The 27,798-nt window shown below is 36.2% G+C and overlaps 2 protein-coding genes across 14 annotated transcripts in view; one reads left to right on the top strand and one right to left on the bottom strand.

Moving 5' to 3' along the window:
* The first annotated feature begins 1,040 nt into the window (after positions 1-1,040).
* mlh1 (mutL homolog 1, colon cancer, nonpolyposis type 2 (E. coli)) lies at positions 1,041-16,558 on the top strand. Its single transcript, XM_053502863.1, has 19 exons — positions 1,041-1,319; positions 1,450-1,540; positions 3,601-3,699; positions 3,954-4,027; positions 6,366-6,438; positions 7,570-7,661; positions 7,775-7,817; positions 7,913-8,001; positions 9,520-9,632; positions 9,729-9,822; positions 10,770-10,923; positions 11,017-11,333; positions 12,799-12,929; positions 13,033-13,141; positions 13,519-13,582; positions 14,467-14,631; positions 15,153-15,245; positions 15,346-15,459; positions 16,186-16,558. The coding sequence occupies exons 1-19, from the start codon at positions 1,213-1,215 to the stop codon at positions 16,333-16,335; spliced, it is 2,172 nt and encodes a 723-aa protein (XP_053358838.1). The 5' UTR covers positions 1,041-1,212; the 3' UTR covers positions 16,336-16,558.
* Positions 16,559-23,506: 6,948 nt separating this feature from the next.
* The window catches only part of lrrfip2 (leucine rich repeat (in FLII) interacting protein 2), a 44,099-nt gene continuing 39,807 nt past the window's right edge, over positions 23,507-27,798 (bottom strand). For all 13 annotated transcript variants that reach the window (XM_053501943.1, XM_053501947.1, XM_053501949.1 and 10 more), the window contains 3 exons: positions 27,662-27,741; positions 25,143-25,247; positions 23,507-24,244 (listed from right to left, as the gene is read on the bottom strand). In XM_053501943.1, coding sequence (XP_053357918.1) covers positions 24,134-24,244; positions 25,143-25,247; positions 27,662-27,741 — 296 coding nt within the window. In that variant the 3' untranslated portion in view covers positions 23,507-24,133. The remainder of the gene's footprint in view (positions 24,245-25,142; positions 25,248-27,661; positions 27,742-27,798) is intronic.

The raw sequence follows: 27,798 nt of genomic DNA, 5'->3' as shown, positions 1-27,798 counted from the left end.
CTATTTAATTAGCCAAGCATTTATGTAAATAGATTTGCCTTAGGTAAAGGAGCAGACCTGGGGGACTCGTGGACGTAAAGTATTATGGTGATCTGGTATGTGTAGATGCTGTCTTCCCCACTTTCACTGATCACTCAAGTTTGTTGACGGTGAAGTGATTAGTTGTTTTACATCTCAGGGAGCCCTCATGTCTGTGTTTCCTTCTGGTTCTCATATCCTTTTTAGTTATGCTGTCATAGTAAGTTCTGCCAGAGTTTCTGCTTGCACTGCACTAAATATACATTCACCGTATACATTGTGTGACTGTGACCATACCTAACTAATCTCTCCTACTCTCCTGCTCTCTTCTCTTCTCCCTCTTCTCTTTCTGACTAGGGACAGTTCCACTTTACCATAAAGACAGTCCTGGCCTCGGCAGACAGCTGTTCTCTGAGGACTTATGACTGCAGTAGCTTGATTGTTCAGGACTGGATTTTCCTACAGCCTACCTGAGTCTCCAATAACAAACTGGAACCATATTAATTTAAAGAAATCAACCATTATATTAAACTGCCTGCCTAACACACAGTATAAATGCAGATCAAGTCCTGCTATCTGTTATCACCCAAATTATGGGTTTCCTGTTGAGTTTGGTTACTCTCAAGGATTCTTCCTATTACCATCTCAGGGAGTTTTTCCTTGCCACTGTCTCCCTCGGCTTGCTCATCAGGAACTGACCGTTTTTATTCATACACATTCACATTTCATACAAACTTCCATAATTTAGTTTTTTTTTATTGTGTAAAGCTGCTTTGCGACAATGACAATTGTTAAAAGCGCTATACAAATAAAATTGAATTGATTGTCCCAATTAAAAGCTTACATGAAAAGTTAGCAGCTCTACACGCACATGATTAACTTCTTATTAACCCCAATACATACGTTCTTGTTTCAATAGCTTACCAAAACTTTAGCGTTATCCTGTTTGTCACCTCCAGTCCGAGCGGGGGCAGTAACGCACCATCACAGTGTTTGCAAACCGCCAAAAAGAAGAAGAAAAACATAAAGCATGAAGCTGAAATGAATATACCACAGCTGACGTATAAAAATAAATTTTGTGGCTTGTTATGTATTTTATGTCGCTCTCTAATACTAGTCTTTTAGCTACTACGACGTGTTCGTGCTAAATAAATAAATCGACACAGTATTGGGAGAGTTTGATTAGAAGGCGGTATGGCGGGAGTGATCCGGAGGCTGGATGAGACTGTGGTGAATCGCATTGCTGCAGGTGAAGTCATTCAGCGACCTGCTAATGCCATCAAAGAAATGATTGAGAACTGGTAAGATGGACTGCCACAGCCTGGCTTTACTATAGTGACTCCAGTTATTTTCATGCATTAGTTTTATGCACACGGAATAAATGCGCGCACGCGTCCACTGACAGATTGAAGGATGTCTGTATTTTCTCAGTCTGGATGCGAAGTCCACCAACATTCAGGTGACTGTTAAAGAAGGAGGGCTGAAGCTCATCCAGATTCAGGATAACGGCTCTGGAATCAGGGTAAATCTCCTGTATCCGTCTGCTTTCACCTTCAACATCGTCACGTTCGAACTACGGAGTTGTTATTATTATTATTATTATTATTATTATCACCTTATCTAATTTCAGCAAACTTTATAGTATATATCTTCTCAAAGGACAATACTATAGAAATGAAACTTTTTAAAGTAGTCAATGTGCAGCTTATATAACAGTACAGATTTACTGTGCGTTACTGTAAAGATTTACTGTCCTCTGAAAACAACTCAACATACAGCCATTGTGGTCAAAATAGCTGGCAACAAAAGTGACTCACTTTTGTTGCCAGCTATTTTTGCCATTTTCAGAGGACAGTAAATCTTTACTGTTCTACAAGCTGTACATTGACTTCTCTAAAATATATCTGAGTTTCAATTCTATAGTATTGTCCTTTGAGAAGATTGTTTGCTGAAATAAGTGAGGTGTACTCGCTTTTGGGACATACTGTACTTTATCTCAAGTGTTTATTTCTTTTGTGTGCTTGTGTGTTTATGTATTGTGTGTGTGTATGTATATATATGTACAATATCTGTCTACAGTATGTATCTATCTTTCTACAAAACAAGAAAAAAAAAAAGCGCTTTTTGGATCACCGCTTGCTTTGTTTACACGACTCATTTGCTGTGGGATCGTTTCGATTTTTTGCTCACAACATTTATTTCCATCCACAATCGCATTAATTTCTCTCCAAGATCTTGTATTGATGATTGGAGATTCTGCCCTCTGCATAAATATTTCTCTAGCACATCCTAAAGAGGTAATTTAATTGAGCTCATTCATATTGCGTTTTTAACAGTGATCATTGTTTCAAAGCAGCTTTATCAAGTTAAAAGTAATTTAGGGAAATAAATATGAAATGCATGACAAATTATCTCTAAATCAAAATGATCAGATTGTCCCTTATGAGCGAGCCAAGGGGCGACGATGGCAAGAAAAAACTCCCTGAGATGGCAAGGAGGCAAGACTCGACTGGGAACCTATCCTTACAGCACTCATACTGTAAAGATTCTCAATGGGGTTAAGATCTGGATCCTGTGGTGGCCAATCCATGTATGAAAATGCATCTCATGCTCCCTGAACCACTGTTTTACAGTTTGAGCCTGAATAATTATGGCATTGCCATCTTGACATATGCCATATTATCAGGGAAGGAAAAACCCATTGATGGAAAAACCTGGTCATTCAGTATATTTAGGTAGCCAGCTGACCTAATTGTTTGGGGACATAATGTTGCTAAACCTAAAACTGATTAACAGAAGCAACCCCATATCATAACGTTGTCCCTACAGGCTTGTACAGTAGACACTATGCATGATGGGTGCACCACTCCTCTCTCCTTACAGTGATGCACCTATCACTCAGGTACAGAGTAAATTTGGACTCATCAGACCACATAATGTTTTTAACTCCACAATGTTTATGCTCCACAGTCCATTCTTAATCCATAGAAAATGAAAGCCTTTTTTTCTGATAATTTATCCTATTTATTAATACACTAAAAACTTAAGAATGTTTTCAATAGATTCTATTTACAATGCATCACTTGCCTGAGATATTGTTGACAAGAGAGTCAAGCCAAGTCTTACCTACCATGTGCATAAGTGTTCATGAAATTAAAGGTTACTACATCAGTTACAGTAAAGGGAATTCTTGCCTGCTAAAACATTGTCCTATTTATCATCAAATCTGTCAAATCAGAAGCTCAAATATTTGCTTATTTAAACAGAGCCTTTTAACCAGGCAGTGAAAGTTAAAAGAATGTTTTTATTTTCCAAATCCAATACACAATTAGTTTGAGCTAAAATCAACCAAGTACAGATACTGTGTATTGGATCGGTTCTGTGTCTAGTGCAGTGGCGTCAATAATGTCATCTCATATCTCTACCTTTTTTGTTTCATGCATACTATAAATGTTAGAACTTTCAGATGTCACTGACTGGCTTATTCAACATATCCTATATCAAACTATTTTTTACATTTTGATTTACTTTTTTATTGTTGTATTATAAAATAGTTACAATTTCCCTCTTCCACTCTGGCAGAAAGAAGACATGGAAATTGTCTGTGAGCGGTTTACAACGAGCAAGCTTCAGACTTTTGAAGATCTTTCATCTATTTCAACTTATGGTTTCAGGGGAGAGGTATAATTACAGTATATAAGTTGTTACTTTTAGTGTTGTAATCTTACTAGTTTTTGCATTCATGGATTACAGTGAAAGAACTTGATTAGCAGAAAAACTTAAGTAACCAATACTGGAACATTTACAAGTTTGACTTTAGTGAAGTTCCAAAACAGTTATCCAATGACTTACTTATGTTAATTTATATTTTATTAAGAGCATATCTTTTGGTTGCGTTGCAGAAAGCTAATTAAGTTTTCGATTGTTTGTGGTAGGCACTTGCCAGTATAAGTCATGTAGCACATGTTACAATTACCACAAAAACAGCGGCTGGAAAATGTGCCTACAGGTAAGTGTAACATCATATGTATTACATTTTTCACTTATTTAATTTATTTTACTATGACATGGTCATTATTGTAAGCCTGTGGTTTACAAGATTGGTTTAGCATTTTTGACCTTAGTTTTGTCTAACATTGGCTTTTCAGTCTCAAGGAGGTGATTCTTTTTAAATTGGATTCATAACAATAGTGACTTGTTCTACATGTGGTCCAAGCTCAAATTATGTAAACAGTTCAGCTAAAAAAAAATGATCAGCTATCAGAAGTGTTCTTCCCTGATGTACTTAACTCGGCACTGCATGTCGAACAAAAAAAAAAGTCATTACAAACATTTAATTGAAATATTTTATTTATACCACTTTTAACTATGGAAATTGTCACAGAGCAGCTTAACAAAATTAAAAACCCTAAATGTAAGTAAAAAAAATGAAGAAATGTGTACATTGTTTAAATGTAGTCAGTCTATTCCTAATGAGTAGCCAGATATGCAAACCATAATTAAATCCATTCTATAACTGTGTGCTACATGGTCAAGATTGCAAATCGATTATACAGTAAGGAAATTATTTATTTATTTATTTAATATTTAAAAAAATACATTAAGTCCACTTTCTCGAGGTTACCTACTGTTCTCTTATGGAGACTTGACTACAAAACTGTTCACAGCAGTTTTAGTTCCAAAATTGTTAAGGAATTGCAGTCATAAACCATCACAAAAAAAAACTCCAACCATCAGTAGTGCATTAGGATTGGATCAGGCAGGTGTGGAAGGCAGAAGGGGTCAGGAGCACCTTTATCCCAGAAGTGCCAAAGGTAGCTGAACGAGAGGAACGAGGATGGGAGAAGAGGGAGAGAAACACAGAACAGTGGATGAGGAAAATATACACTAAGGGCAATATATTTTTTTGCAGAATGCATGCAGGCACTTGAGCAGGACTAGTTACAACAGCATAATTAAAAGGGAGGACCAGAAGGAAAGACAGTTGTTAGGGTACCCTGGGATGTAAAGGCAGCATCCAAACATCTCTGAGATGTCAGCAACAGCATCCAAGCCTACCAGTTGATCAGAAAACTTGTGATGAACCCATGGACCCTCCAGATTTGCACCCAAGATAAAACTAATAACAAAAGGCATGACTAAACAAATAAATTTTTATCCTAGGCATAACCACTGAGACTGCTTGTGAGCTCAAAACACTAGTTGGAAGGCTGTTGCATAAACGCATGGCTCATCTGCTATAGTCTTTACTACATAAGTTACCAACAAATAGACTAAACCTTTTGATCAAAGTAGATGGATTTCTGGAAAATCAGCAATTCACTCGAATAATGTGTTGCAAGACTATTCATTGCTTTGTAGTAGAGATAGTAGTAATCACCTTTGACCTCCCGATATGATTTTATCACTATACCTAGGTGCCTATTTGATTTATATTGTGAATTTATCAAGTATCCTGAATTTATAAATATCCCGATTCAATGTAACCCCCCCCCCCCCTAGATTGTAGGATTAGGAAGAAACTCTGATCTTTTACTGCTTCAGATGGCTCTAAAATCTCAAAACCTGTGAGCACAAATTGTTCTAGACTAAATTTGCGCTCACAATGTTTTGAGACTGGTGTAAGCATGTGTAATGCATGGGTTTTGAGATTAATTCACTCTACAGAATCTGTTATATCTGAAGCTGATTGTTCGCTCACTAGCCGTGGCAGATCAAACTGAAAAGCAGCCAATTCTGATCACTGGCCGATCGACCGGTAACTAATAATAATTATTCATTTACTGGTAATGATCCTTAGCATGGAGGACACATTATCCACAACTTGCTAAAGGAGTTCTTGCCACTCAAAACACCTAGAACGACTCATTGCAGCTTTGCCATCAGCTTGCCGAATCATGTTAACCGTCTCTGTGGCACATTTGCCCAGTTAGATACTTGGTAATACATGTGTTTTGTAAGAAAGAAAGGTATGTGCTATGTGTACAAATTTTACACATTTGTACAAGCTTAAGTGTTTACACAGTTCCTCTTCACTGCACTGCACTGAAATGGTAGGTGGTGAGAATGTAAATGGTCTGGCTGTTGTTGCTGTATCTTTTTTCTTTTTTTTTTATTGGTTAACTGTGAAACACATTTCATATACATTTCCATATTTTCTTTTGGTTCTGGAAAGCTGCTTTGCGACAATGACCATTGTTAAAAGCGCTATATAAATAAAATTGAATTAAAATTCATTTCCTGGGGAATTGTGTGTAGATTAGAACATTGTGTGACGGTATGAAACATCAGTATCATCATCCTAAGTTCGCTTTATGTCTGTTTTAATTCTCATTGCTTTTTCTCAGAGCAAGCTACTGTGATGGAAAACTGAAAGGCCCAGTGAAACCTTGTGCTGGAAATCAAGGGACACTGATCTCAGTAAGTCACTACATTTAAAAAAATAATAATGCCTAAATATGTGACACATAAGTACTATTTGAACTGAATTAAGTTTATTTGAGGAGATAGTCTGACGCAGTTATGTGTGAATCTCCAGGATTTAAGTCCATAGGGCAAATAAAAGCAAAACTGGAAGTCTGTCCTAAAGATATTTATATTTACCCTATTTAGCAGATTCCCCTTAACCAATGATGGACACTGAGTTGTTACGATCTTGGAGGTCATTCTGTGTAAAAACGGCTAAATGTAAACATCGCGTTCAAGAATTTTGAAAGGAATAGAGTTAGTTGGTACTCCCTGTGAGTTTGTGATGTCTAGCTACCAAGAGGGGGTTTGAGGAGTACATTAAAAACCCTGAAGGTCTTTGAACATGAGCAGATGCTATGGAGTCATTAACTGATTGAAAAGATGAAAGGGAAGAGGTCAAGTAAGCATTGTGGAAGTGATGAGATCCAGTGGGCAGGTGGTTTTTTAAAAGAAAGTGGCTATGTAATCAGCATTCACGGAGGAGGGTGGAAGAGGAGGCAAAGGGTTGGAAATGAGGGAAAAATGTTGTGGAGGTGTTTTTGGATGCAGATGCTGTAAGGCTTTCCTTGTAGATCGAGTCACAGAGTGAGAACTATGATGTAAGAGAGTTGTTTCTCTTAACTGCTCGTAGATCTTTCTAATTGTTGTGTAACACCTCCAACAGCCAAGGATCCATGTGAAAAGAATTTCTTCGATGGAAGTTGGAGGACAGATGAGTTCAATGCATAAAGAAAGTGAAAGAAGGGAAAATTTATACACATTTTAGAAAGATTTTGTATACTGGTTGAATAGTACATTAAAGCTGGCCCAGAAATAGACTCAGTTTTATAAGACGACTGATTCAACAGAAGTAGTGATTTTCTTTACATTTAGACATAAATGTCAAAAAAGACACTGGCTTTTTACAACCTCAAATGTTGTTAGTTTAAATAAGGTTTTCATTATGTACCCCTAAAGATCAATCTTCTTTGCCTTCAAATGTAATGTAACTAATGTGACCAGCAATGATCGGCCACATTCTTGTTTGCAGGATGTCTGTTTACAATAAGTTTGTCTATGAATAACAATTTATACTGCTCGAAGGTAGAAGACCTGTTTTATAATGTACAAATCCGAAGAAAAGCTCTTAAAAGCCCGAGTGAAGAATATTCCAAGATTCTGGAAGTAGTGAGTAGGTGTGTCCATGTTTACAACCTGAATCAACAAAAAGTTATATCAATTCATCTGTAATCTTATTTAAACTTTGTATTAACCAAACTATGTTGGTAAACTATTGAAATCCTAACAGATATGCCATTCACAATTCTGGAAAAAGTTTTACTGTCAAAAAGGTAAAAAAAAAAAAAATCCTTTGTTGAGAATTTTAATATTTATTGGGTTTTTTGTTTAGCCTGTTGTTGTAAAACATTTTCCTATATTGTTTAAGCAAGGAGAAATGGTGGCTGATGTGAAAACTTTACCCAATGCTTCAGTTTTGGACAACATTCGTGTGGTGTTTGGAGTAGCTCTAAGCAGGTATTATAATAAATGCACATTTATTGTTTAACTTATGGACTTTATATTATTATATGTATTATGTCTCAGTCCTGATACTGATGAAAATTGCAGAGTTTAAACTAAAAGGCCACATGCATTAGCGTTGCTTGGTAGTAGCTTAATACACGGTGTTAGACATTTATGACCTATGTAAAATACTTACAGCCCTCGGGCTTGTGTGCATGGAGTCTGCATGTTTTCCTCTGTGTGCTTTGGTTTCCTCCCACAGTTTAAAGACATGCCGATTAATTGGTGTTCCCAAATTGTCTGTAGTGTGTGAATAACCAAGGGTGTGTGGTGTGTGTGTGTGTGTGTGTGTGTGTGTGTGTGTTTGTTTGTGTACCCTGCGTTGGATTTGCACCCCATCCAGGGTGTACCCCGCCTCAGGCTCTAAGTGTCCTGGGATAGGCTCTAGGCCCCTTCTATAAAAGCGAGTAAGTGAGCACCAAGTTAGGGGAGGTGAGGTTACTTATTGATGAGCCTTTTTCCCTATAGGAAAGGGTAGGGCTATTTTAAGGGAGTCAAAAAGTCAATCCGGGACTTGGGATGAAATTCCTAATGAATAAAGGCGTAAAACCGATTGACATTTACAAAAGACTTTAAGCTGGAAAGTGTTACAAAGTGATTTCTAATACTTTAGAAATTCACCAGTTATACAAATGATGACTATTTGGGAATGTGGCTGCTCGACTAAGTAGTGGGCGCCCAGTCAAAATGACCTGAAGAGCACAATGAAGACTCATCAATGAGGTAAAGAAACAACCCTGAGTGACGGCGAAAGATTTGAAGGCATCATTAGAATCGGCTAACATCTGTTCATGAGTCTACAATGCAAGTAGAGTGCCCATGGCAGGACACCACAAAGGAAGCTGCTGTTTACTGAAAAGAACATTGCGGCATGCCTGAAAGAGCACATTGAGATTCCACAGCAGTATTCGCAAAATGTTTTGTGCACTGATGAAACTAAGATTTAACTGTTTGGAAAGGAGACGCAGCACTAAATCTGACATCAAAAGGGCCCTGAATATCATCATGAAAACATCACCCCAACCGTAAAGTATGGAAGTACAGTTTGCTGCATCAGAGCCTGGTCAGCTTGCAGTCATTGAGGGGAAGATGAATTCCCAATAGTATCAAACAATTCTTCAAGATAATGTGAGAATGTCTGTACGTCTGCTTAAACTCTGTCAAACCTGGGTGATGCAACAGGACAACGACCCAGAACATCAGAGCAAGTCCACATCAGAATGGCTTCAGAAAAACAAAATCAGTCTTTTGAAGTGTTCAATAAAGACATTGAAGATCCTATTTTTTTGTGTTATTATTTTAGGCACATTCTATTTGTCATTGACAAGTTAATGCAGAAAACCATGAAATTCCAAAAGATTTACATACATTTTCTTATCACTGTATTTGTAAAATGCCAACCCAGATCTACCAAAGTTTTGGTAAGGAAATTATAATCTCATTTAAAGGCTTATATCATATTATTTACAGGGAGATGATTGAAGTGGAGTGCGAGGATCAGAAGCTTGCTTTCAAACTGAAGGGATTTATTTCGAATGCCAACTACTCGGTCAAAAAGTGTGTCCTGATTCTGTTCATCAACCGTATGTATTTCTTGCATTCTTTTTATTTATTAACTTCCTAACTGAACTGAATAGTGCTAGACATTTCGATTACTCTGGCTGTGAGATGTTTTACAGATCGTTTAGTGGAATCCAGTGCCTTGAAGAAAGCAATTGAGACCGTCTATACAGCATATCTTCCCAAAAACTCACATCCTTTTCTTTATCTCAGGTATTTATTAAATTAACAGCTGTAAATCATAAGAAGTCATGTGATTCCTAAACACCACTTTTAACAACCTAAAAACCAATTTAACAACTACAGAGGTGATTGCTAATAGAATCTATAACTATTTAAAAACTAGAGAATATTGCATTTAAGCTGCGATTTAATTTTTAAACATTTCTTATACTGTACCTATTACTCAGAGTTTTTATTAATTACTATTATTAGAAGGGTAGCTTTTTCAGGTTATAATAATTTGACTAAAGTTTGTATATAGCAACTAGTTTGGGTATAGGTACAGAATAGTTACAGGCTCTTGCTAAATGTTTCACCAATCTACAGCAACAGTGTTTCATTTGCATGATAAAGAGAGTTATGGTGGAGATGTTAAAGTCTAGATTCAGTTCTTAGATATTTTAAACAGTGTTCATTGTTTCCATTTTCTCCCTTCAGTCATATTAAAACAATCAGGCTAGTTTGACATTGCAAATTTGTGATAAAATTTCTTTTGCATTTTGATTCTGATTTTTTACAGTTGGAATTCTTGTATCCTTTTACCCATTAAAATCTCTGGCCCAAATAAATCCTGAATTCTTCTGCTTAATCAATATTTTCTACTGTTAGTACTGTAAACTTGTAATGTAAAGCTATTAAAGGGATAATTTAGTTTTATTGCACATTTTCTTCATACACATTAGATGGGTTTTCCTTCTTTTGCTGATTTTATTTTAATATAAATGTTAAAATCTTTACATTTTAAACAAAAAAAGATCTTTCATTTTATTCAGTTAACTGAGTGGATTTTTTTAATTCCTAAAATTTTGTTACCATTTTTCTGACTTTACATAGAGTCATAAGTATCAATGTTGAGTTATTTAGAAAGAAAAAGTAAAATGAACCATGTACAGGTACACATGATTTGGTTTTATATGACAGTTTTTTTTCTTTCTTAGTTTAGAAATTGCACCTCATAATGTTGATGTGAACGTGCATCCCACCAAGCATGAAGTGCACTTCCTCCATGAAGACTGCATCATTGGAAACATTCAAAAACACATCGAAAGTAAACTACTTGGCTCCAATTCTTCCCGCACTTATTTTACACAGGTATACAAATAAACATCTGTTCCTGATTGTCCATATCTTGTGCACTTCATGGTGAACTAAATAATACATCATATTCCTTTGCCTTCTCAATAGACTTTACTTCCTGGACTGTCAGTGTCTGTCAGTAATGTAAAAAGCTCAAGCAGTTCAACAGCTGACTCAAATGAGCATGTCTATGCCAATCAAATGGTGCGGACTGACAGCAAGGCCCAAAAATTAGATGCTTTTCTACAGCCCGCAAAAAACCTTTCTTCAGTTCCCCCTGTCGTAGCAAGTGCTGCAGAGACGCACTCAGCTGCTGCAGAGGTGATTGAAGCTGAAATAAATAATGGTCCTGAGGAGTTGCTAACCAGTTCCACAAATGACATGCAGACTGATGGTGCACATGTCCAGTCAGAGGCCCCCATGAGGTAAGAATTATTGTCTTTGGACAATCAGACCATGGCTTTCTTCAGGATGAAATTTTGCAAACAAATTATATCATATCAAAATATGATTTTTTTTTTTTTTTTTTTGGGTTCATAATTTATGAAGAGGTTTTACGTGGAACGTTTACTCAAAAGGAAACACTTGTAGTATTTATGTAGATCAATCAACTTGACAGAATCTCGTTATTTTTCCAGTTACACATTTTAAAATTAAATGCCTCCCTCTATTTACAGATAACTTTTTTGTACCACCTGTCAAAGTTATCAGCTTCCATTCATCAGGGAATTTAATGATTTGCATAAATGGTTATAGAATGAAATGCACCTTATTTTTCAGTTTTCAGAATCAGTTAAACTAAACTCCACATTCTGTATAATTTTATTGAGCAACAATCGAATTTACGGAGATGTGGTGCTCAATGTTCTTTGCATAGCAAAATTTTATTGATTAAAATAAAAGAGACTTTTTTTTACTCCCTTGCACTTCCAGTGAATGGGGTTTAATTTCTGTCTCGGACCTGTGTGCATGAAATTGGCATCGTTTGTCTCCCCATGCTTGGTTTAGGCTAACTGGCATTTAAAAATTGCCTGTAACGTGAGGGCGTGTGCATGTTCAGTTCAATTATTTGTATAGCGTTTTTAACAATTGACATTGTCGCAAAGCAGCTTTACGCAATCAAAAGAATTATTTAAGTGTGTATGCCAGTGCCCTGCAATGTATTGGCACCCCGTCCAGGGTGTAACACGCCTCATGCCCGAAGTTCCCTCTGATAGGCTCCACACCTCCTGTGATCCTGAAGAGGATAAGCGATATAAAGAGTGAATGAGTGAGGAATTACAATCCAAACATGTAAATTCATTTGGAATAAGAAACACAAGAATTAAAATAAAAATACTAAAAATGAATAAATAAAAATATGTATTGGTTTATTGGATTTTATGGTTTGGGTATTTACAGGTTATCCTTAATATCTAATATAAGGTATACAGTATTAGATTAAGTTTAGATAAATATTAATATGTTTATTGGATCTTTTGAATTTAACTTTTTCAGTAACTACAGTGATTTAATATAGGCCTATATACATATACTTCTATTTATTTTCTTTGTACTTATTTATTTTGGTGTATGTCAAGGGAAGTAATTGTTTTAGGAGATGGTTGGTGGTGCAGGGTTTAAATGGTATTTGTGCTGTGTGTGTGTGTGTGTGTGTGTGTGTGTGTGTGTGTGTGTGTGTGTGTGTGTTTTGTAATCAATACACTGTTTAAAGGTTGACTGTTACTGGTTGTATTGCATCGAGGGATGGCACTTTAATTTCATTGTACTTATTGCAGTAATAATAAAGACTATTCTTCTTTTCTCTGTTCCATTCTAAATTCCTAAAAAAGAACCATTTGTATTTCCTAAGTGATGCACAAGTATCCACTGCTTATTGCTGTTCTATAGGAAACGGCCTCATGTTGATGCTGATAAGGAAAAGGGGGACGCGACAGTGGCCTGCACTCCCCAGAGACGAGTCATCAAGCTAACCAGTGTAAAGGAGCTGCAAAATGAAATCACAGAACAAGCTCATCAAGGTTGGATAGTAACGCTTTTCTTACATAGTACATTGTAACCAATTTGCTGTAGTAAAGAATTGTTGGGTTTTGGTTTGTTTATGTGTTTGTTTTGTACCCACAGGTTTGCAGGAGATGTTACAAAATCATTCATTTGTAGGATGCGTAAATCCACAGTGGTCTCTAGTTCAACACCACACCAAACTGTACATGTTAAACAACACCAAACTCAGGTTAGACACAGAAACCACATTCACTCATGTGTTGTTTTGCATGTTGATGAAAGCTGAAACCACCTGTTGTTTGGAGGTTTCTCTTCTCTATTGTACATCTGCTGCTGAAGGCGCAAAATTAGCTGTGCTCTTTGGGAGGGAGGAGGCTAATTTGTTGCCTGGAGGGTGAGAAAAAGTGGAAAAGCAGGGATTTTTCAGAAGAAGAGGACTTTTTAGTCTTAAGTTGGACAATATTTAAGCCATGTTAATAGTAGTAGCAATATTTAAATAGACAGCAAATACAAAAGTTACAAATGACCAGTAATGTTATACATAAAGTTGTATAATGTACTTGCTTCATGTGGCTCTGAGTCATTAGGTGTTTTTATGTTCTCTAGCCAGGAGCTGTTTTACCAGATTTTGATGTATGATTTTGGTAACTTCGGTGTTCTCAAATTGTCGGTAAGTGCATGAACATTTGTAAACTACATTTATAAACTAATTTAAACATTGTCAATCATTGGCATGTTTTTTTTTTTTTTTTAAACATTTCCTTGCATGGTTTAAAGGGAATGTTTTGACTGGTTGAATTATTAATGAATAGTTGTGTGTTGCTTGCTTATGTTGCTGTGAGACAGATTGAGGCAGCAATTACACTGATCAACCATAACATTAAAACCACTGAATATTGAGGTGAATAATATTAGCTTGTTATAATGGCCCGTCATGGGAGCGGATATAGACAGCTCGTAGGCAATCAGTTTTTTAACTTGACTTCTTTTGGTTTTGGGTGAATAAGGAACAATCTGCAAACGGAGGGATCTGAGTGACTTTGACAAAATCCAGACTGTAATGGCTAGATAACTTTTTAGAGCATCCTTATTATGGGGGGTCCCAGTATGCAGGTTTGATTCCATGGTGGCCTCACCTCAAAACTTACAGGATTCAAGTGGAATCAGAGTCATTTTCATGACATAAGAGGAACCTATACAATATTATGCAGATGCTTTTAATGTTATGGCTGATCAGTGTGGCATGGTTTTACAATAAAAATATAAAACTAGAATACCTTTTTTCTTTCTTACGTATTTTACGTTATGATCAATGTTAACAATTTTTAATAATATAATATTGATGAACTTTCCTCTTACATCCACTCATTTGGTAAAAAGTAAGAAAGTAGCTGAGTTAGGGTTGGTTAAAGGCCAGGTTTTGGGTGCTGCCGCATTTTGAAAATACTGAAACTTTATTAACATTTTTACTGGCACCACCCTACAGACAGAGGCCTTTAAAATCTCTCTCTTTCTGTACCAGAAGTGTATGGGTGTAACTGTTTGTTATTACAGAATCCAGCCCCTCTGTATGACTTAGCCATCTTGGCACTGGACTCAGAGGAGAGTGGCTGGACAGAGGAGGATGGGCCTAAGGAAGGACTGGCCCAGTATATAGTAAATTTCTTGAAAAAAAAAGCTGAAATGTTGGAAGATTACTTCTCCATGAAGATAGATGAGGTAAACAAGTTGCATTATTTTTGATTGAAACATAAATATCGTGCACAAAATATAACAGTCAGCTTTTGGTTCATATAATTCTTTAGATATGCATCACTCTCTATTTGTAGAGATGCTTTGCATGGTGGCCACATATCAAGTTTTAAAATATTGTTTTATCTTTTTGACCTTTTTTTTATCTTTTATATAAAATATCTTATTTTCTTTATATAAAGTTATAAAACTTTTGCTTTTTAGAAATGTTATGTATTCAATGTTAATTGTGAAACCAAGAATTTACATTTTAACATTTCATCTAGATGTACTTCATAATACTTTGTGATTTATATATTTTTAAACATATTTTAATTCATATTCTTACACATTGTAAATAAGAAAGTCATGCATTCCATATATAAATAAATTCTGAATCAACTTAGTGAGTTGCCTTTGGATTCATTTTCTTTTGTTATAGGCTTGTAAGACTGGACTTGGCTTATCTTGTGATCATGTTGTCATGTTTTACCTCATTTCATTTCTAGGAAGGGAATCTGGTTGGTCTGCCACTTCTGCTGGATAACTATACTCCTGCAATGGAGGGTCTGCCCTTGTTCATTCTGCGCTTAGCTACAGAGGTCAAATTTCTCTACTGGTTAAAACTGACTGATTAAAACAATTAAGTGTGTTTTAACTACATCACATTGTGTAGCTAAACTCCTTTTATTTGTGACTCAGGTTAACTGGGACAGCGAGAAGGATTGTTTCCATGATTTCGGTAAAGAGTGCAGTTACTTTTACTCCATAAGAAAAGAGTACACACTGGAGCCAGAGGCGGGAACAGAGCTTGGAGTGAGTAGACTTTGCAGTTCTTTGCCCTTAAGTAAAGCTTAATTGACACTTACTTTTATTTATCAGTCGTATAGGGCCAAATCTGATCGTATAGTGACTATACACAGAATCCACTGACAGTTTCATTATTTCTAAACTTTGTAATCATATACCTTTAGTACCTTTTTTTCTGATTAGGTAGAGTTGCAGTTAAATATCCCAAATTAATATCATCATCAATAAGTATAATGAGCTAGAGTAGTATAACTTAAAATAATAAGAATTAAAATACTAAATTGCATATAACCTTATTGTGTATGTATATTTTTACATTTAAATAGGAATGCACAGATAGGAATCTTTATTAACAATTAAAAGAATTGCAAAAGACAAATCTCTTGAACTACCCTAAATCAAAACTGCGACATTTGACATTATTTTATTTCAGGTTTGTTTTGTTTACTATTTTGATGCCTCACAAAAACATTTTTATTTGATGCTGCTGTTGGATTCCACTTGGCTTGTTCCGTGTGTGTGTGTGTGTGTAAGTAAATGGAAGGGATGTAGCATGCACGTACGTCAGATTGAATGATTAACTGGACTAAAATTACTGACTACTTTTGATGTCATTATGCCAGTTTCATAATTCAGAGTGTTTGTTTTTATCTCAGTGTGTGCCCAAATCTGTGCTCATTATGAAGCTTTGGTAAATACAGACCTTTTGATTTAAATTCGCTGTTTCTGTAGGAGGCAGAGCCAAGCTGGCAGTGGAAGGTTGAACACGTTCTGTTCAAAGCACTGCGGTCTCTCTGTCCCCCAAAACACTGCAGTGAAGATGGAAGTATCCTGCAAATAGCCAACCTGCCAGACCTCTACAAAGTGTTTGAGAGATGCTAAATCCTGCTATTGAAAGGAATACATTAATAATTTCACGTGTGCTTTGATGGTAGAAATCATTCGTGAAAGCCTGCCTTTGTTTGCCCATATTCATATTCTCTTCATTTGATGGCTTTGTAACATGGATTTTGGCTTTTGTAGAAGAAAATTTGTATATAAATGTTTATACTTTTTTGATAAGTTTTCACATTATAATGTGTTTAATAACCAATAAATCTTACACATTTTTACTAAATATTTTCAGTGTTTACACATCTATAAGCCAGTTTAGTTAGATTAAGTGTTATTTGTGCAGGAGTGAAGCCCTCCCTCACTTTCCAATTGTATTTGTCTTCGTGTGGAGATGAGTGTGCCTTGAATTTACAGTTAATTATCCAAAAGACAAATACTGGATAAATTCCTGACTTATGAACATTCGAGTTATGAATTTCCACAGATACTGTACGAGTGGACCTCACATCTACAAACATTCATAGATGGCACTAAAGCATCTCACGGGTGTTATGCAAAAGTAGACACTGCAGTGCACCAGATACCAGTATTTACAATATTTTCATAAGGTAATGTATAAAATCCAAAGTCCAGTATATTGTGTGTGTTGGCAGGGAAGAGAAATGAGTCAGCCTCACCGGTTTCAATAAATCAGTCTGGCAGCACCTAAATCAAAAAAGATGATGGAAAAAGTTTAGCTAAGGCAATAAATCATGGTCAGAATCGCCTGTTACTCAAATCAGGTGTAAAGTAATTAAAATAACCTGATTTGAATACATTTGACATATAAGGCATTGCAGATGAATAATGTCATTCAAAAATGACATTAAACAATTGGGTGAGTGCGATGGAATTCAATTTTTAAGTAAGTCAAAAGTTAGAGTTGTTTTAAGATATTTTTATATATTTAATGTTGTGTTTAGAAAAAAAAAAGAGAAATGCCCTTTTCCCCACTTCAGCCCCTGCCTCTCAAAATGTCTGTGCATGTCCCATGAGGACTATTTAGTGTTCTTTGTTCCTTGTAAAGCAAATAAAAAGAATCTTTGCAGTCTTTTTTCAGATGGCAGCCAGCTTTAGGTGCATTACCACAGAAGTGTGGATCAGAAGCCAGACATAAAAAAGAAAGGAATAAATTAATATGTCCTCTTTAATATGTCAGTTACTTATAATTATTTCTAACATTCAACTATTTTTTTTATTATTGTTATTAAATTATGCATTTTGGTACGAACAGTGATCTTTGAAAAGTGTCATACACTTGCATAGATTTTCTTGCTTGCAAATGCTTTAAGAGTGTTTCAGTTGTTAAAACACAAACATTTGTGACCTGTTTAAGGCCTGGCGCACACACAGTATACTGTAGATCCAGTCCAGTTTTAGCCCCAAATCAGATGCTCCCAACTGACCTTATCATCAGAACAGGTTTCAGTCCAATCAGTAGTCATTTGACTTGCAGCATGATCAGTGTTTTATTAAAATTAAATTGCTTGTAACAGACATAATATACTTCTTCTCAACCATGTTTGGGTCCATAGCTGAATTATACATTGCATAGCAATAACTTCATGCCAGGTTGCTTGAGTGTACAGTGTGGACAGAGCGGTCACAGGTTCAGGCCATGCAGAAGGCCTATTAAATTGTACTGAATAATGTACACTATAAAAATCACACAGTGTCTGTCTGACCTAAATTACAGTGGTGTTCAAAATAATAGCAGTGTGTTGAAAAAGTGAGTAAGCTCCATATCCATATAATACCTTTTAATTTAAATCACACAATCATTGGACACCCTGCACGTTTTTTTCTGAATGACAACAAGAAGAAAAATGTGCTAAATGGATTATTAGTTTACAGAAAGTAAAGAAAAACAAATATTAGTCTGTTAAAAAAAATAGCAATGTCATCATTCATCTTTACAAAGTGATGAATTTACAGTTTAAACAAAAAGGCTTGAAGTTTAATCTTTCTTGTGCATCTCTGAACTAATATTTAGTTGTATAACCATGGTTTCTGAGAACTGCTTCACATCTGTGCTGCATGGAGTCAACCAACTTCTGGCACTTTTGAACAGGTATTTCAGCCCAAGAAACAGCATTTTAATGTCAGGCCACAAGTTTTCTATTGGATCTAATCCAATAGAAAACTTGTGGCCTGACATTAAAAATGCTGTCATCAAATCAAAAAATGCAGTTTTTTCCTAGAACACTGCAAGTCTTTTATAGCACCAGAACCTCAGGAAAGGAGCTTGTTACGTGTTTGATGTTTAGGAGGGATGGTAACCTAACATTTAAGTGAGACAATAGCTGAGTGAGGCAGATCAAAAGATGACAACAACTCGGGTTACGTTTAAAGTGTTTACTGAATTGCGTTATAAATACGCATTAAGTGAAGAGGAATACATTGTGACAAATAGCTAAAGAAAAAGGTGTGTCACCCAAATTAAATAAAGTAATAAAACAAAAACAGCCTTACGTCTAACCTCTAAACTAATTAAAGAAAAAAAAACAAGGAAAGAAAACCGAAATCTTCAGCGCATACGACGCCCTAACTAAACTCAATTAAACTAAAAAAAAAAAAAAACACAAGTACAAAGGTGGCATGACACACACAACCTAGACTAACAATATACAAACTAAGCTCAAAACGAAACAGACCAAATCATGGCAGTTGACCTTGTTCGGATTGTTACACACACAGCGGGTATGGTTAACGAGCTCAAAACATGAAGGCCAAAGAGAAAGCATTCCTAACCTTGAACTTGACATGTAGTACTAAAACTCCATACGGCAGAATTATCACTCTCTAAACTCGATACAAGTCAATAGCCAGCAACAAGATCTATAAATAAATCAAATCACAATGCACGAGGTATTACTTCGAGAATCAGAATACTTTAAGCATTCAAAGATACTGTTGAAACACACAAGACTGACTGCAAACCGCGTGGGAACACAAGGTACGCTGGCGTGGCGCACCCTCACACTCTGAGCTCAAGGCCTCAAATGCAGCCGGCAAGTCAGCGGATTGGCAGGTATGGTGACGTCATAATGATGATTGACAGTCTGGTCAACCAATAAACAGACCTAGGAATAAGAAATAATGCAGAAAAGGAGGAGTGAGGAAAAAAAGAACAAGATACACACAAATGAGGAAACAAAGCACACGTGGAACGTAACAAGCTCGTTTAAGAACAAGTCATGATTAAAATAGTTTCAAACCTCGTTGCATGTTGTAAAACGCTTAATTTGATGATAAGCAGATGAGTCAAAAAAAGGCAATCACAAATCATGTACAGAAAGCTAAAATCATGCAAATATGCTGAAGCAGCTCAGGAAAGGTGGTTTTCAAACAAAAAACAATATACAGTACAAGTCTTATTATTAAATCACAAACTCCCACTTTCTAATAAAAAAGAGGTTAGAAAAGTTAAGTTAAGAAAGTTAACTGAATTTAGTTAAACTTTTTTATTTAAAATTTACAGAGAAACAGATCTAATTTATACATATAAATTTGGTTAAAAAAAGAAGTTCTAACATCCACAATAAGTGCAAACAAATATTTAAGAAAAGCACAAACATTTACACGATATTGCCAAAAGTATTCACTCTCCTGCCTTTACATGCATATGAAATTGAGTAACATCCACTTTTTAATCCATAGGGTTTAATATAATTATGTCCCACCCTTTGCAGCTATAACAGCTTCACCTGTTCTGTGAAGGCTTTCCACAAGGATTAGGAGTGTATTTATGGAAAATTTTGACCATTCTTCCAAAAGTGCATTTGTGAGGCCAGACACTGATGTTGGACAAGGAGGCCTGGCTCGCAGTCTCCTCTTTGTGTACTGGTGCGCAGTCATGTTGGAACAGGAAGGGGTCATCTCCAAACTGTTCCCACAACATTGGAAGACTGAAATTGTCCAAAATGTCTTGGTACGCTGAAACATTAGGAGTTCCTTTTACTGGAACTAAGAGGTCGAGCCCAACTCCAGAAAAACACCACTACAGTTCCAACACGACTGTGCACCAGTGCACAAAGCAAGGGCCATAAAGACATGGATGAGCAAGTTTGGTGTGGAAGAACACCAAACTCCTGACCTGATAGAACACCTTTGGGATGAATTAGAGTGGAGACTGCGAGTCTGCATCTGAAGACAGACGACTTTTGAAATCCTAGGGTATTTGCTATTTTTATTACAAAAAGGCACTATCCTAGGCTGGGAAGAAGAAGAAGAATATTGTTACCCCAATAGAAGGCAACAGAACCTGATAAAAAGCACTATTAATGTAGAAGGAAAGTAAAAAATTGGTATTACACTGTGGCGAAAAGAAAGAAATAGCATCGAAAAATAGCTCATTAAGGATGCTACTTTCCATACGAGGTATGCTGAGGATTGATTGATATTGATATTACATAATGGCAGATTTATGCTCTATGTTGACACAGGACGGGCATAAAAGTAATTTACAGTAGAGTTAATTTGGTACAGATTCATTGTATCTTTGTGTGTGTGATTGTGTGTGGGTCAAAGGTGGTGGCCGAAGGCCAGTCTGATTGTAGAATGGTGTGTGGGTATTGGGGGTTTTCTGACCCCAGGCTGTTTGTCTCACTGTCAATAAACTGGTTGCTCAAAAGAAGCTGTTGGTGAATCTGGACCAGTTGGTGCTGATGCTATCTGGTCTGAGGTGTCTCAGGTTGTAGCCCAAGTTCCTCCATCTGAACAAAACATGTCTGGGATGATGTGCATCTCATTGGATGGCCAGATCTTTGTCTCTGCAGTGCTGTGTGTCCAGTGTCCATGGAGGACAGGGGACAGCCAATGATTCTCACTCAGCCTTGACGTCTCTCCATAGGCTGATGCCTTCTTTACTAGCTGGTGGTAGGAAGACACATCGCTGCTGTGGATGAGCCCTGGAATGTTTGCATCATCTGCAAATCTGAAAATGAAATTACAACCAAGGTAGATAAGCAGTTTTGTGCTCAGACCAGCAGCCTTGGGTGGACCAGTTGCTCAGCCTTACTACCTGCGGTCAGTCTACTAGAAAGTCTAATATCCAGTTACAAGCAGGAGTGCACAGTCTGAGATCCGCAAGCTTCATGACCAGGCTGAGATGAAGTCCAGAAGAGAAAAAACAGGTTTTTGTCTTACTGTTAAATTACATGCATGTTATTATTAAAAAAAAATATATATATATATATATATATAATTGCTTTTTAAAACGGTTTGTTACCGGTTACAAATGTTTAGCAAGCTAGTATTCAACAAGTGCTTTAGAACAATGTTTGCTTTGCTATGTGGTGTTTAAAAACAGCTGACGGCTTTTTTAAAAAGATAAATCTATGCATTTCAAGTTCACTTAAAGTTACTCTTTAAGTAAGAGAATACTGTATTTGTAAGTGCCTATGTGATTAGTTAAAGATAAACTTTAATGAAACTTTAATTACACTACAATGAAAAATTACACTACAATGAACAATTTTTGTTCATCGCTTTGTTATGTAATATAGTGGGATGATTTTGTTGAATGCTGAATTTAAGTATATGAACAGCAGGCTTACATAGTTGTTCTTTTTTCCTTACCTTAAAGGGTCAAACCAAAGCACAGGCACAAATCCATCAGGCACTTCCTGCTAATTTAAGTCTTAAGACGTTGGGACAGTCACATATTCCTGACACACATTTTGTCATGTGTCGGTTTCTGAATTTTAAAGGTTTTGCAAGAAGGTTTGAATGTTTAATATTAATCACAGGTAATAACCATGAGTCTGCGGGTGAAACTGTATCAAACAGATGATCACATTAGACAAGTATTTATCAATTCTGCTAATTCATTTTGGGTCAGGGCAATCAAAACTGTCTCTCATTCTGTGTTGGACAGTGTACATAATTTCCAGAATGTGATGATGTGCCATGTTCCTAATTACTCTTGGCATTAAGATTTAAATTTGTACCAAAATTCACATAATTTAAGAGGGGGTTTTCCACCGTCGCCCTCAGCTTGCTTATAAGAAAGAAACCGATATTTATAGTCTCCATTTTTTTTCTGTATATGTTCTAATTTGTTTTCATAAATATTTTAAAATTATTCAGCTCGTTATTAAATTTGCTCGCAATTATGGAGTCAATCTGGCAACCTACTGATACCACCAAATTCTTACTCCTATTCAACAAGTAAAATGCATGATCGGGTGGCTTAAGGTGTGGTGACTGACTTCTAGACTAAATCCGTCCACCCTTTGTGCCCTAATTGTGTTTGCAGTGTGTTTTATATCATTATCTTGTGGTTAGATAAAGATTTATATCAGGTTTATATCACCTTTACCTTGGGCAACTCATTTGCTGTACTTACACACAGAAATCAATTGTTTCTATACATTTATATATTGCTGAATGCTAATCCAACAGCTTTCCCTCTTTTCTCAGTTGTTTTTCTTGTGTACTGTACATGTCTCCTAATGTTGGTTTATCCTTTTTACCACAAATGGATACTTTACAAGGTGGACCCAAAAGTGGATATGTAAAGCGATTACTTGTTTAACCATTAATCTAAATATGAGGTCACATGTCCCATGTCAGTTGTCATGTACTAATATTTATGATCTCTTAAAAACCAGGTGGATTTAAAGATGCCATGTTTCAAATTGCTTAACACCTCTCGATAAGAAAATGTAACAGAAATCCCCCAAGATCTCATATTTATCTTTGAACTTAAACATGTATATCAGTGTATTGCAAATTAAAATAATAAATTTTGTCATTCCAGTAATTTCAGATAAGCCTGTACGGTTCACTTCATATCATGTGAACAAAATCAGTTAAATACCACCAAAAGTAAATTAAACAGTACAACCCAATTGCATCCCTGAAATACTGATTAAAATCTATCAAAACCTTTAGATAGATTTATTCTTTTTTTTTTTTCAAAATTTTAATAAATCCTACATAAAATTTCCACATACTAATGAAAAGCCATTTGACTGTAACACTGGTTCAGATATTAATACCTTGCACAGTATTAGTAAGAGGTACTAATTGTCGATGCTTTAAATATTTAAAGAACTGGAACTGCTTTAAATATGCCGTTTTGTATTTTTGATTAATTTAGACAGGTTGATTAAATAAAAAATTCTAACAACTCTAAATGTATTTAGCTAAAACACTCATTTCATTCACACATTAATCCAATGTACTTTTTTATTTTAAATATTTTTGAAACCTCATTGAAACCAGAATAGAGAATTGGTTTATACCATCACATCAGGCTGAATACCTATATTAAACATGTTTTTTCCTGTACCGATACCATTTCTGTTTTTTTTTTTTTATAATGCAAACCCACAGTTCCCAGATGAACAAAGGCACATTGTTGCAAACATTTATCAAATGTGTGCAGTTGTGTAAAAGTAATGTAAAAATACTTTTACACTGATTCATGCAGCCTATTGCTAAAGCAGACATTAGAAGGAATTAAGCACCCAATCCAAGCAATATAACCCGGGCGAAAGCCAGGATGTACAAAGCTTTCAATAAACACATAATACCACAAAAGGCCCTCTGGTTGAACAAAACAAAAAAACAAAAATAAAATTAGCCATACTTACTCCCTTGAGGGCAAACTGATCTGTGCATCATACTTTTTTATCTTTAGTGAAAAAAATGTAAAGAACTTCCTGTTGCTACAAAGTGTTTCTTTTTTGGTTTATCATTGGTATGAGGTGTTAGGTGACAAAAGCAGCATTGTGTGTGGCAGAAAATTCTGAGATATTTAAGGGCTGTTAAGAATGCAAAGTCTCCAAGGCTATTTTTATTACTGCTGAGAGAGGAGAGCGTTGCGGTTTGCTTTCATCTTCTCTAGTCGCTTCACCAAGTGGTTGTTGGTCATCTCCATTTCCTCAATTTTGTCCAGTGCGGTGCGCAGCTGCAGAATTAATAAATTAAGAGAAAAAAAAACGTGTTTAGCAGTTTATAAATGTATGTGTAACTCTCTATTATTATGTAATCAAATAAATTCTAGCTTTATTAACTGTCTAAAATAATACATTCACTATTCACGTTATTGCAAACATGTGAAGTTCTCTAACCAGAAAATTAGGTGGTAGCAATGCAATGCATAAAATTAAATACAGGTAAAGTATTTATTTCGGCTTGCACAATAATTTTTACATATTTTATACTAATTTTCCTGATTTTAGTGTGATTCTTTAAAGCTGTTTTGTGACAATGACCATTGTTAAAAGCACTATATAAATAAAACTGAATTTAAATCAAACATCAGAATGGGAAAATTGTGATCTTGGATGTTGGTGGACTGGTTTGAGTTTTCCCTCAAGTGCTTATCTGGAATTTCACACACAACAGTCTCTAGAGTTTTCACAGCATGGTGTGCAAAAAAACAAACAAAAACAAACAAACCTGAAACGCCTTGTTTATGAGAGAAATCAAAGGTGAATGACCAGGCTGACAGGAAATCTACTGTAACTTACTGTAAGTATGTAACACTTAATGCTTGCTTGCTGACTCATTTATTCATACACTACACTAGGTGAATGCTCAGACTTAAAATTACCTGGAATTTCTGAAACACTCAAAACAGCCCTTCTAATAGCAACCCAGTGACACTTTTAGTTACAAACATCCACATACTGATGTTTGATTTGAACATAAGCTGAAGCTCTTGGCCTGTATCTGCATGATTTGCAGTGTTCACTTGCCACATGATGGGCTAATTAAATAACATGTATGTGGAGTTTGCACGCATGTTCATAATAAAGTGGGGTGAGTGAATTTTCTTATCACAGTTTCACTTGCATCCTTACCTCCCTCTGAAGTTTTCTTTTATCTGCCTTTAGTTCATCTTCAGTTTTCTCATAGGTTTCAGCTGCTGCTTTGTATCTTAACACTTGCCCTTCAAGTCTGTTTACCTATGAAGAAAAATTATAGAAAGTATTAGAGCAGTTTAATTATTTACAGCAATTTAACCATCTTTAGGCTTGAAAGATGACAAACTAGCTTTTGTCATCTTTAATTAGCTTACCCTACAAGATGCCATATCATGCATCCATTTTCAACCCTAAAATCTGTGTATTTACACACATCAGCCATAACATTAAAACCACCTGCCTAATATTGTGTAGGCTACTTGTACCACCAAAACACTAGACAACACCTCTAAAGATGGCCTTTTAGAGGTTAACGGTGGTTGGCAATGGCACTCTGACAGTATGTAGCTCCATACATACTGAAACCTTTTCAGCATTAGCTTTGACATCACTCATGGCTCTGGAGCCTGTTTTAGACTCTTTTCATTTCATCCTGTGAACACTCCACAAGACCCCACAAGATCCATTTTGGAGACCCTGTGCCTCAGTTTGATAGACATAAAAAATTGGCAGAATTTGGTCAGTCACTTACAGTCGTGGCCAAAAGTTTTGAGAATGATACAAATATTAGTTTTCACAAAGTTTGCTGCTAAACTGCTTTTAGATCTTTGTTTCAGTTATTTCTGTGATGTACTGAAATATAATTACAAGCACGTCATACGTTTCAAAGGCTTTTATCGACAATTACATGACATTTATGCAAAGGGTCAGTATTTCAGTATTATCAACTTCTGGGCCAAATCCTGACTGATAGCAACCCATTCTTTCATAATCACTTTTTGGAGTTTGTCAGAATTAGTGGGTTTTTGTTTTTCCAACAAGGATTGAGGATTGACCACAAGTTCTCAATAGGATTAAGATCTGGGGAGTTTCCAGGCCATGGACCCAGAATTTCAACGTTTTGGTCCCCGAGCCACTTAATTATCACTTTTGCCTTATGGCACAGTGCTCCATCGTGCTGGAAAATGCATTGCTCTTCACCAAACTGTTGTTGGATTGTTGGAAGGTGTTTTGGTACCATTCTTTATTCATGGCTGTGTTTTTGGGCAAAATTGTGAGTGAGCCTACTCCTTTGGATGAAAAGCAACCCCACACATGAATGGTCTCAGGATGCTTTACTGTTGGCATGACACAGGACTGATGGTTGTGTCACCTTTTCTTCTCCGGACAAGCCTTTTTCCAGATGCCCCAAACAATCGGAAAGAGGCTTCATTGGAGAATATGACTTTGCCCCAGGCCTCAGCAGTCCATTCACCATACTTTCTGCAGAAGATCAATCTGTACCTGATGTTTTTTTTCGGGAGAAGTGGCTTCTTTGCTGCCCTTCTTGACACCAGGCCATCTTCCAAAAGTCTTCGCCTTACTGTGCGTGCAGATGCGCTCACACCTGCCTGCTGCCATTCCTGAGCAAGCTCTGCACTGGTGGCACTCCGATCCCGCAGCTGAATCCTCTTTAGGGGACGATCCTGGCACTTGCTGGACTTTCTTGGATGCCCTGAAGCCTTCTTAACAAGAATTGAACCTCTTTCCTTGAAGTTCTTTATGATCCTATAAATTGTTGATTTAGGTGCAATCTTAGTAGCCACAATATCCTTGCCTGTGAAGCCATTTTTATGCAGCACAATGATGGCTGTATGCGTGTTTTTGGCTGTATTGCAGGTCACCATGGTCAACAATGGAAGAACAATGATTTCAAGCATTTCAATGATTTTCAACCTCCTTTTAACATGTCAAGTCTGCCATTCTAACCCAATCAGCCTGACATAATGATCCCCAGCCTTGTGCTCGTCAACATTCTCACCCGAGTTACAGTAACAAGACGATTACTGAAATGATCTCAGCAGGTCCTTTAATGACAGCAATGAAATGCAGTGGAAAGGTTTATTTCATGATTAAGTTAATTTTCATGGCAAAGAAGGACTATGCAATTTATCTGATCACTCTTCATAACATTCTGGAGTATATGCAAATTGCTATTATAAAAACTTACTGTAAGCAGCAACTTTTCCAATTTCCAATATTTATGTAATTCTCAAAACTTTTGGCCACGACTGTACTCATTAGGGTTCTCTATTTTCCTGCTTCCAACACAATAACTTTAAAAACTGACTGTTCATTTGCTTCCGCTTGCCATGTGCCAATGTTATTCAGGTTACCGGTCTGTGGTTTTAATGCTATGGCTGTTCAGCTATATAAAAGACAGCTAGTCCACAAGTTGACCAAATTTAAAAAGCATGTACCACTGTTTCTGACTCGACTTTTCACCTAACCAACAATATCTTCTATTGGGAAAAAGTAAACAAAAACACGCATTTACAGTTGTAAGCTTTTATAAAATGTGTAACAGACGTTTATATTAGGTCACGTACTACTATGAAAGTAGTAGCAACAAGGTGTTTGTTCCTTCTATAAAAAAAACCCCATAAACTTCAATAATAACATTTTAAGAAACTTACATTTTGCTCCATTGTAGCCATTTCTTGTTCTGCCTTGGAAAGCTTAAATTTATATTCACCGATCTGTCGGTTGGCATCTCCTACAAATTATAAAATAATATACTTTTAAATTAAGAAAAGCAACAAAAAGCACAAAA

This window comes from Clarias gariepinus, chromosome 8 (genome assembly GCF_024256425.1).
Source record: "Clarias gariepinus isolate MV-2021 ecotype Netherlands chromosome 8, CGAR_prim_01v2, whole genome shotgun sequence".
Taxonomy (NCBI): Eukaryota; Metazoa; Chordata; class Actinopteri; order Siluriformes; family Clariidae; genus Clarias; species Clarias gariepinus.
Note: the sequence above shows the minus strand (reverse complement) of the source record. Positions and strands in the feature narration are given on the sequence as shown.

Excerpts from the sequence above, each read along its gene's own strand:
- mlh1 (XM_053502863.1), top strand. The coding sequence starts at position 1,213 with ATGGCGGGAGTGATCCGGAGGCTGGATGAGACTGTGGTGAATCGCATT. Across the intron at positions 1,541-3,600 it reads ATAACGGCTCTGGAATCAGG|AAAGAAGACATGGAAATTGT; the intron begins GTAAATCTCCTG and ends CCACTCTGGCAG. Across the intron at positions 15,460-16,185 it reads AGGCGGGAACAGAGCTTGGA|GAGGCAGAGCCAAGCTGGCA; the intron begins GTGAGTAGACTT and ends CTGTTTCTGTAG.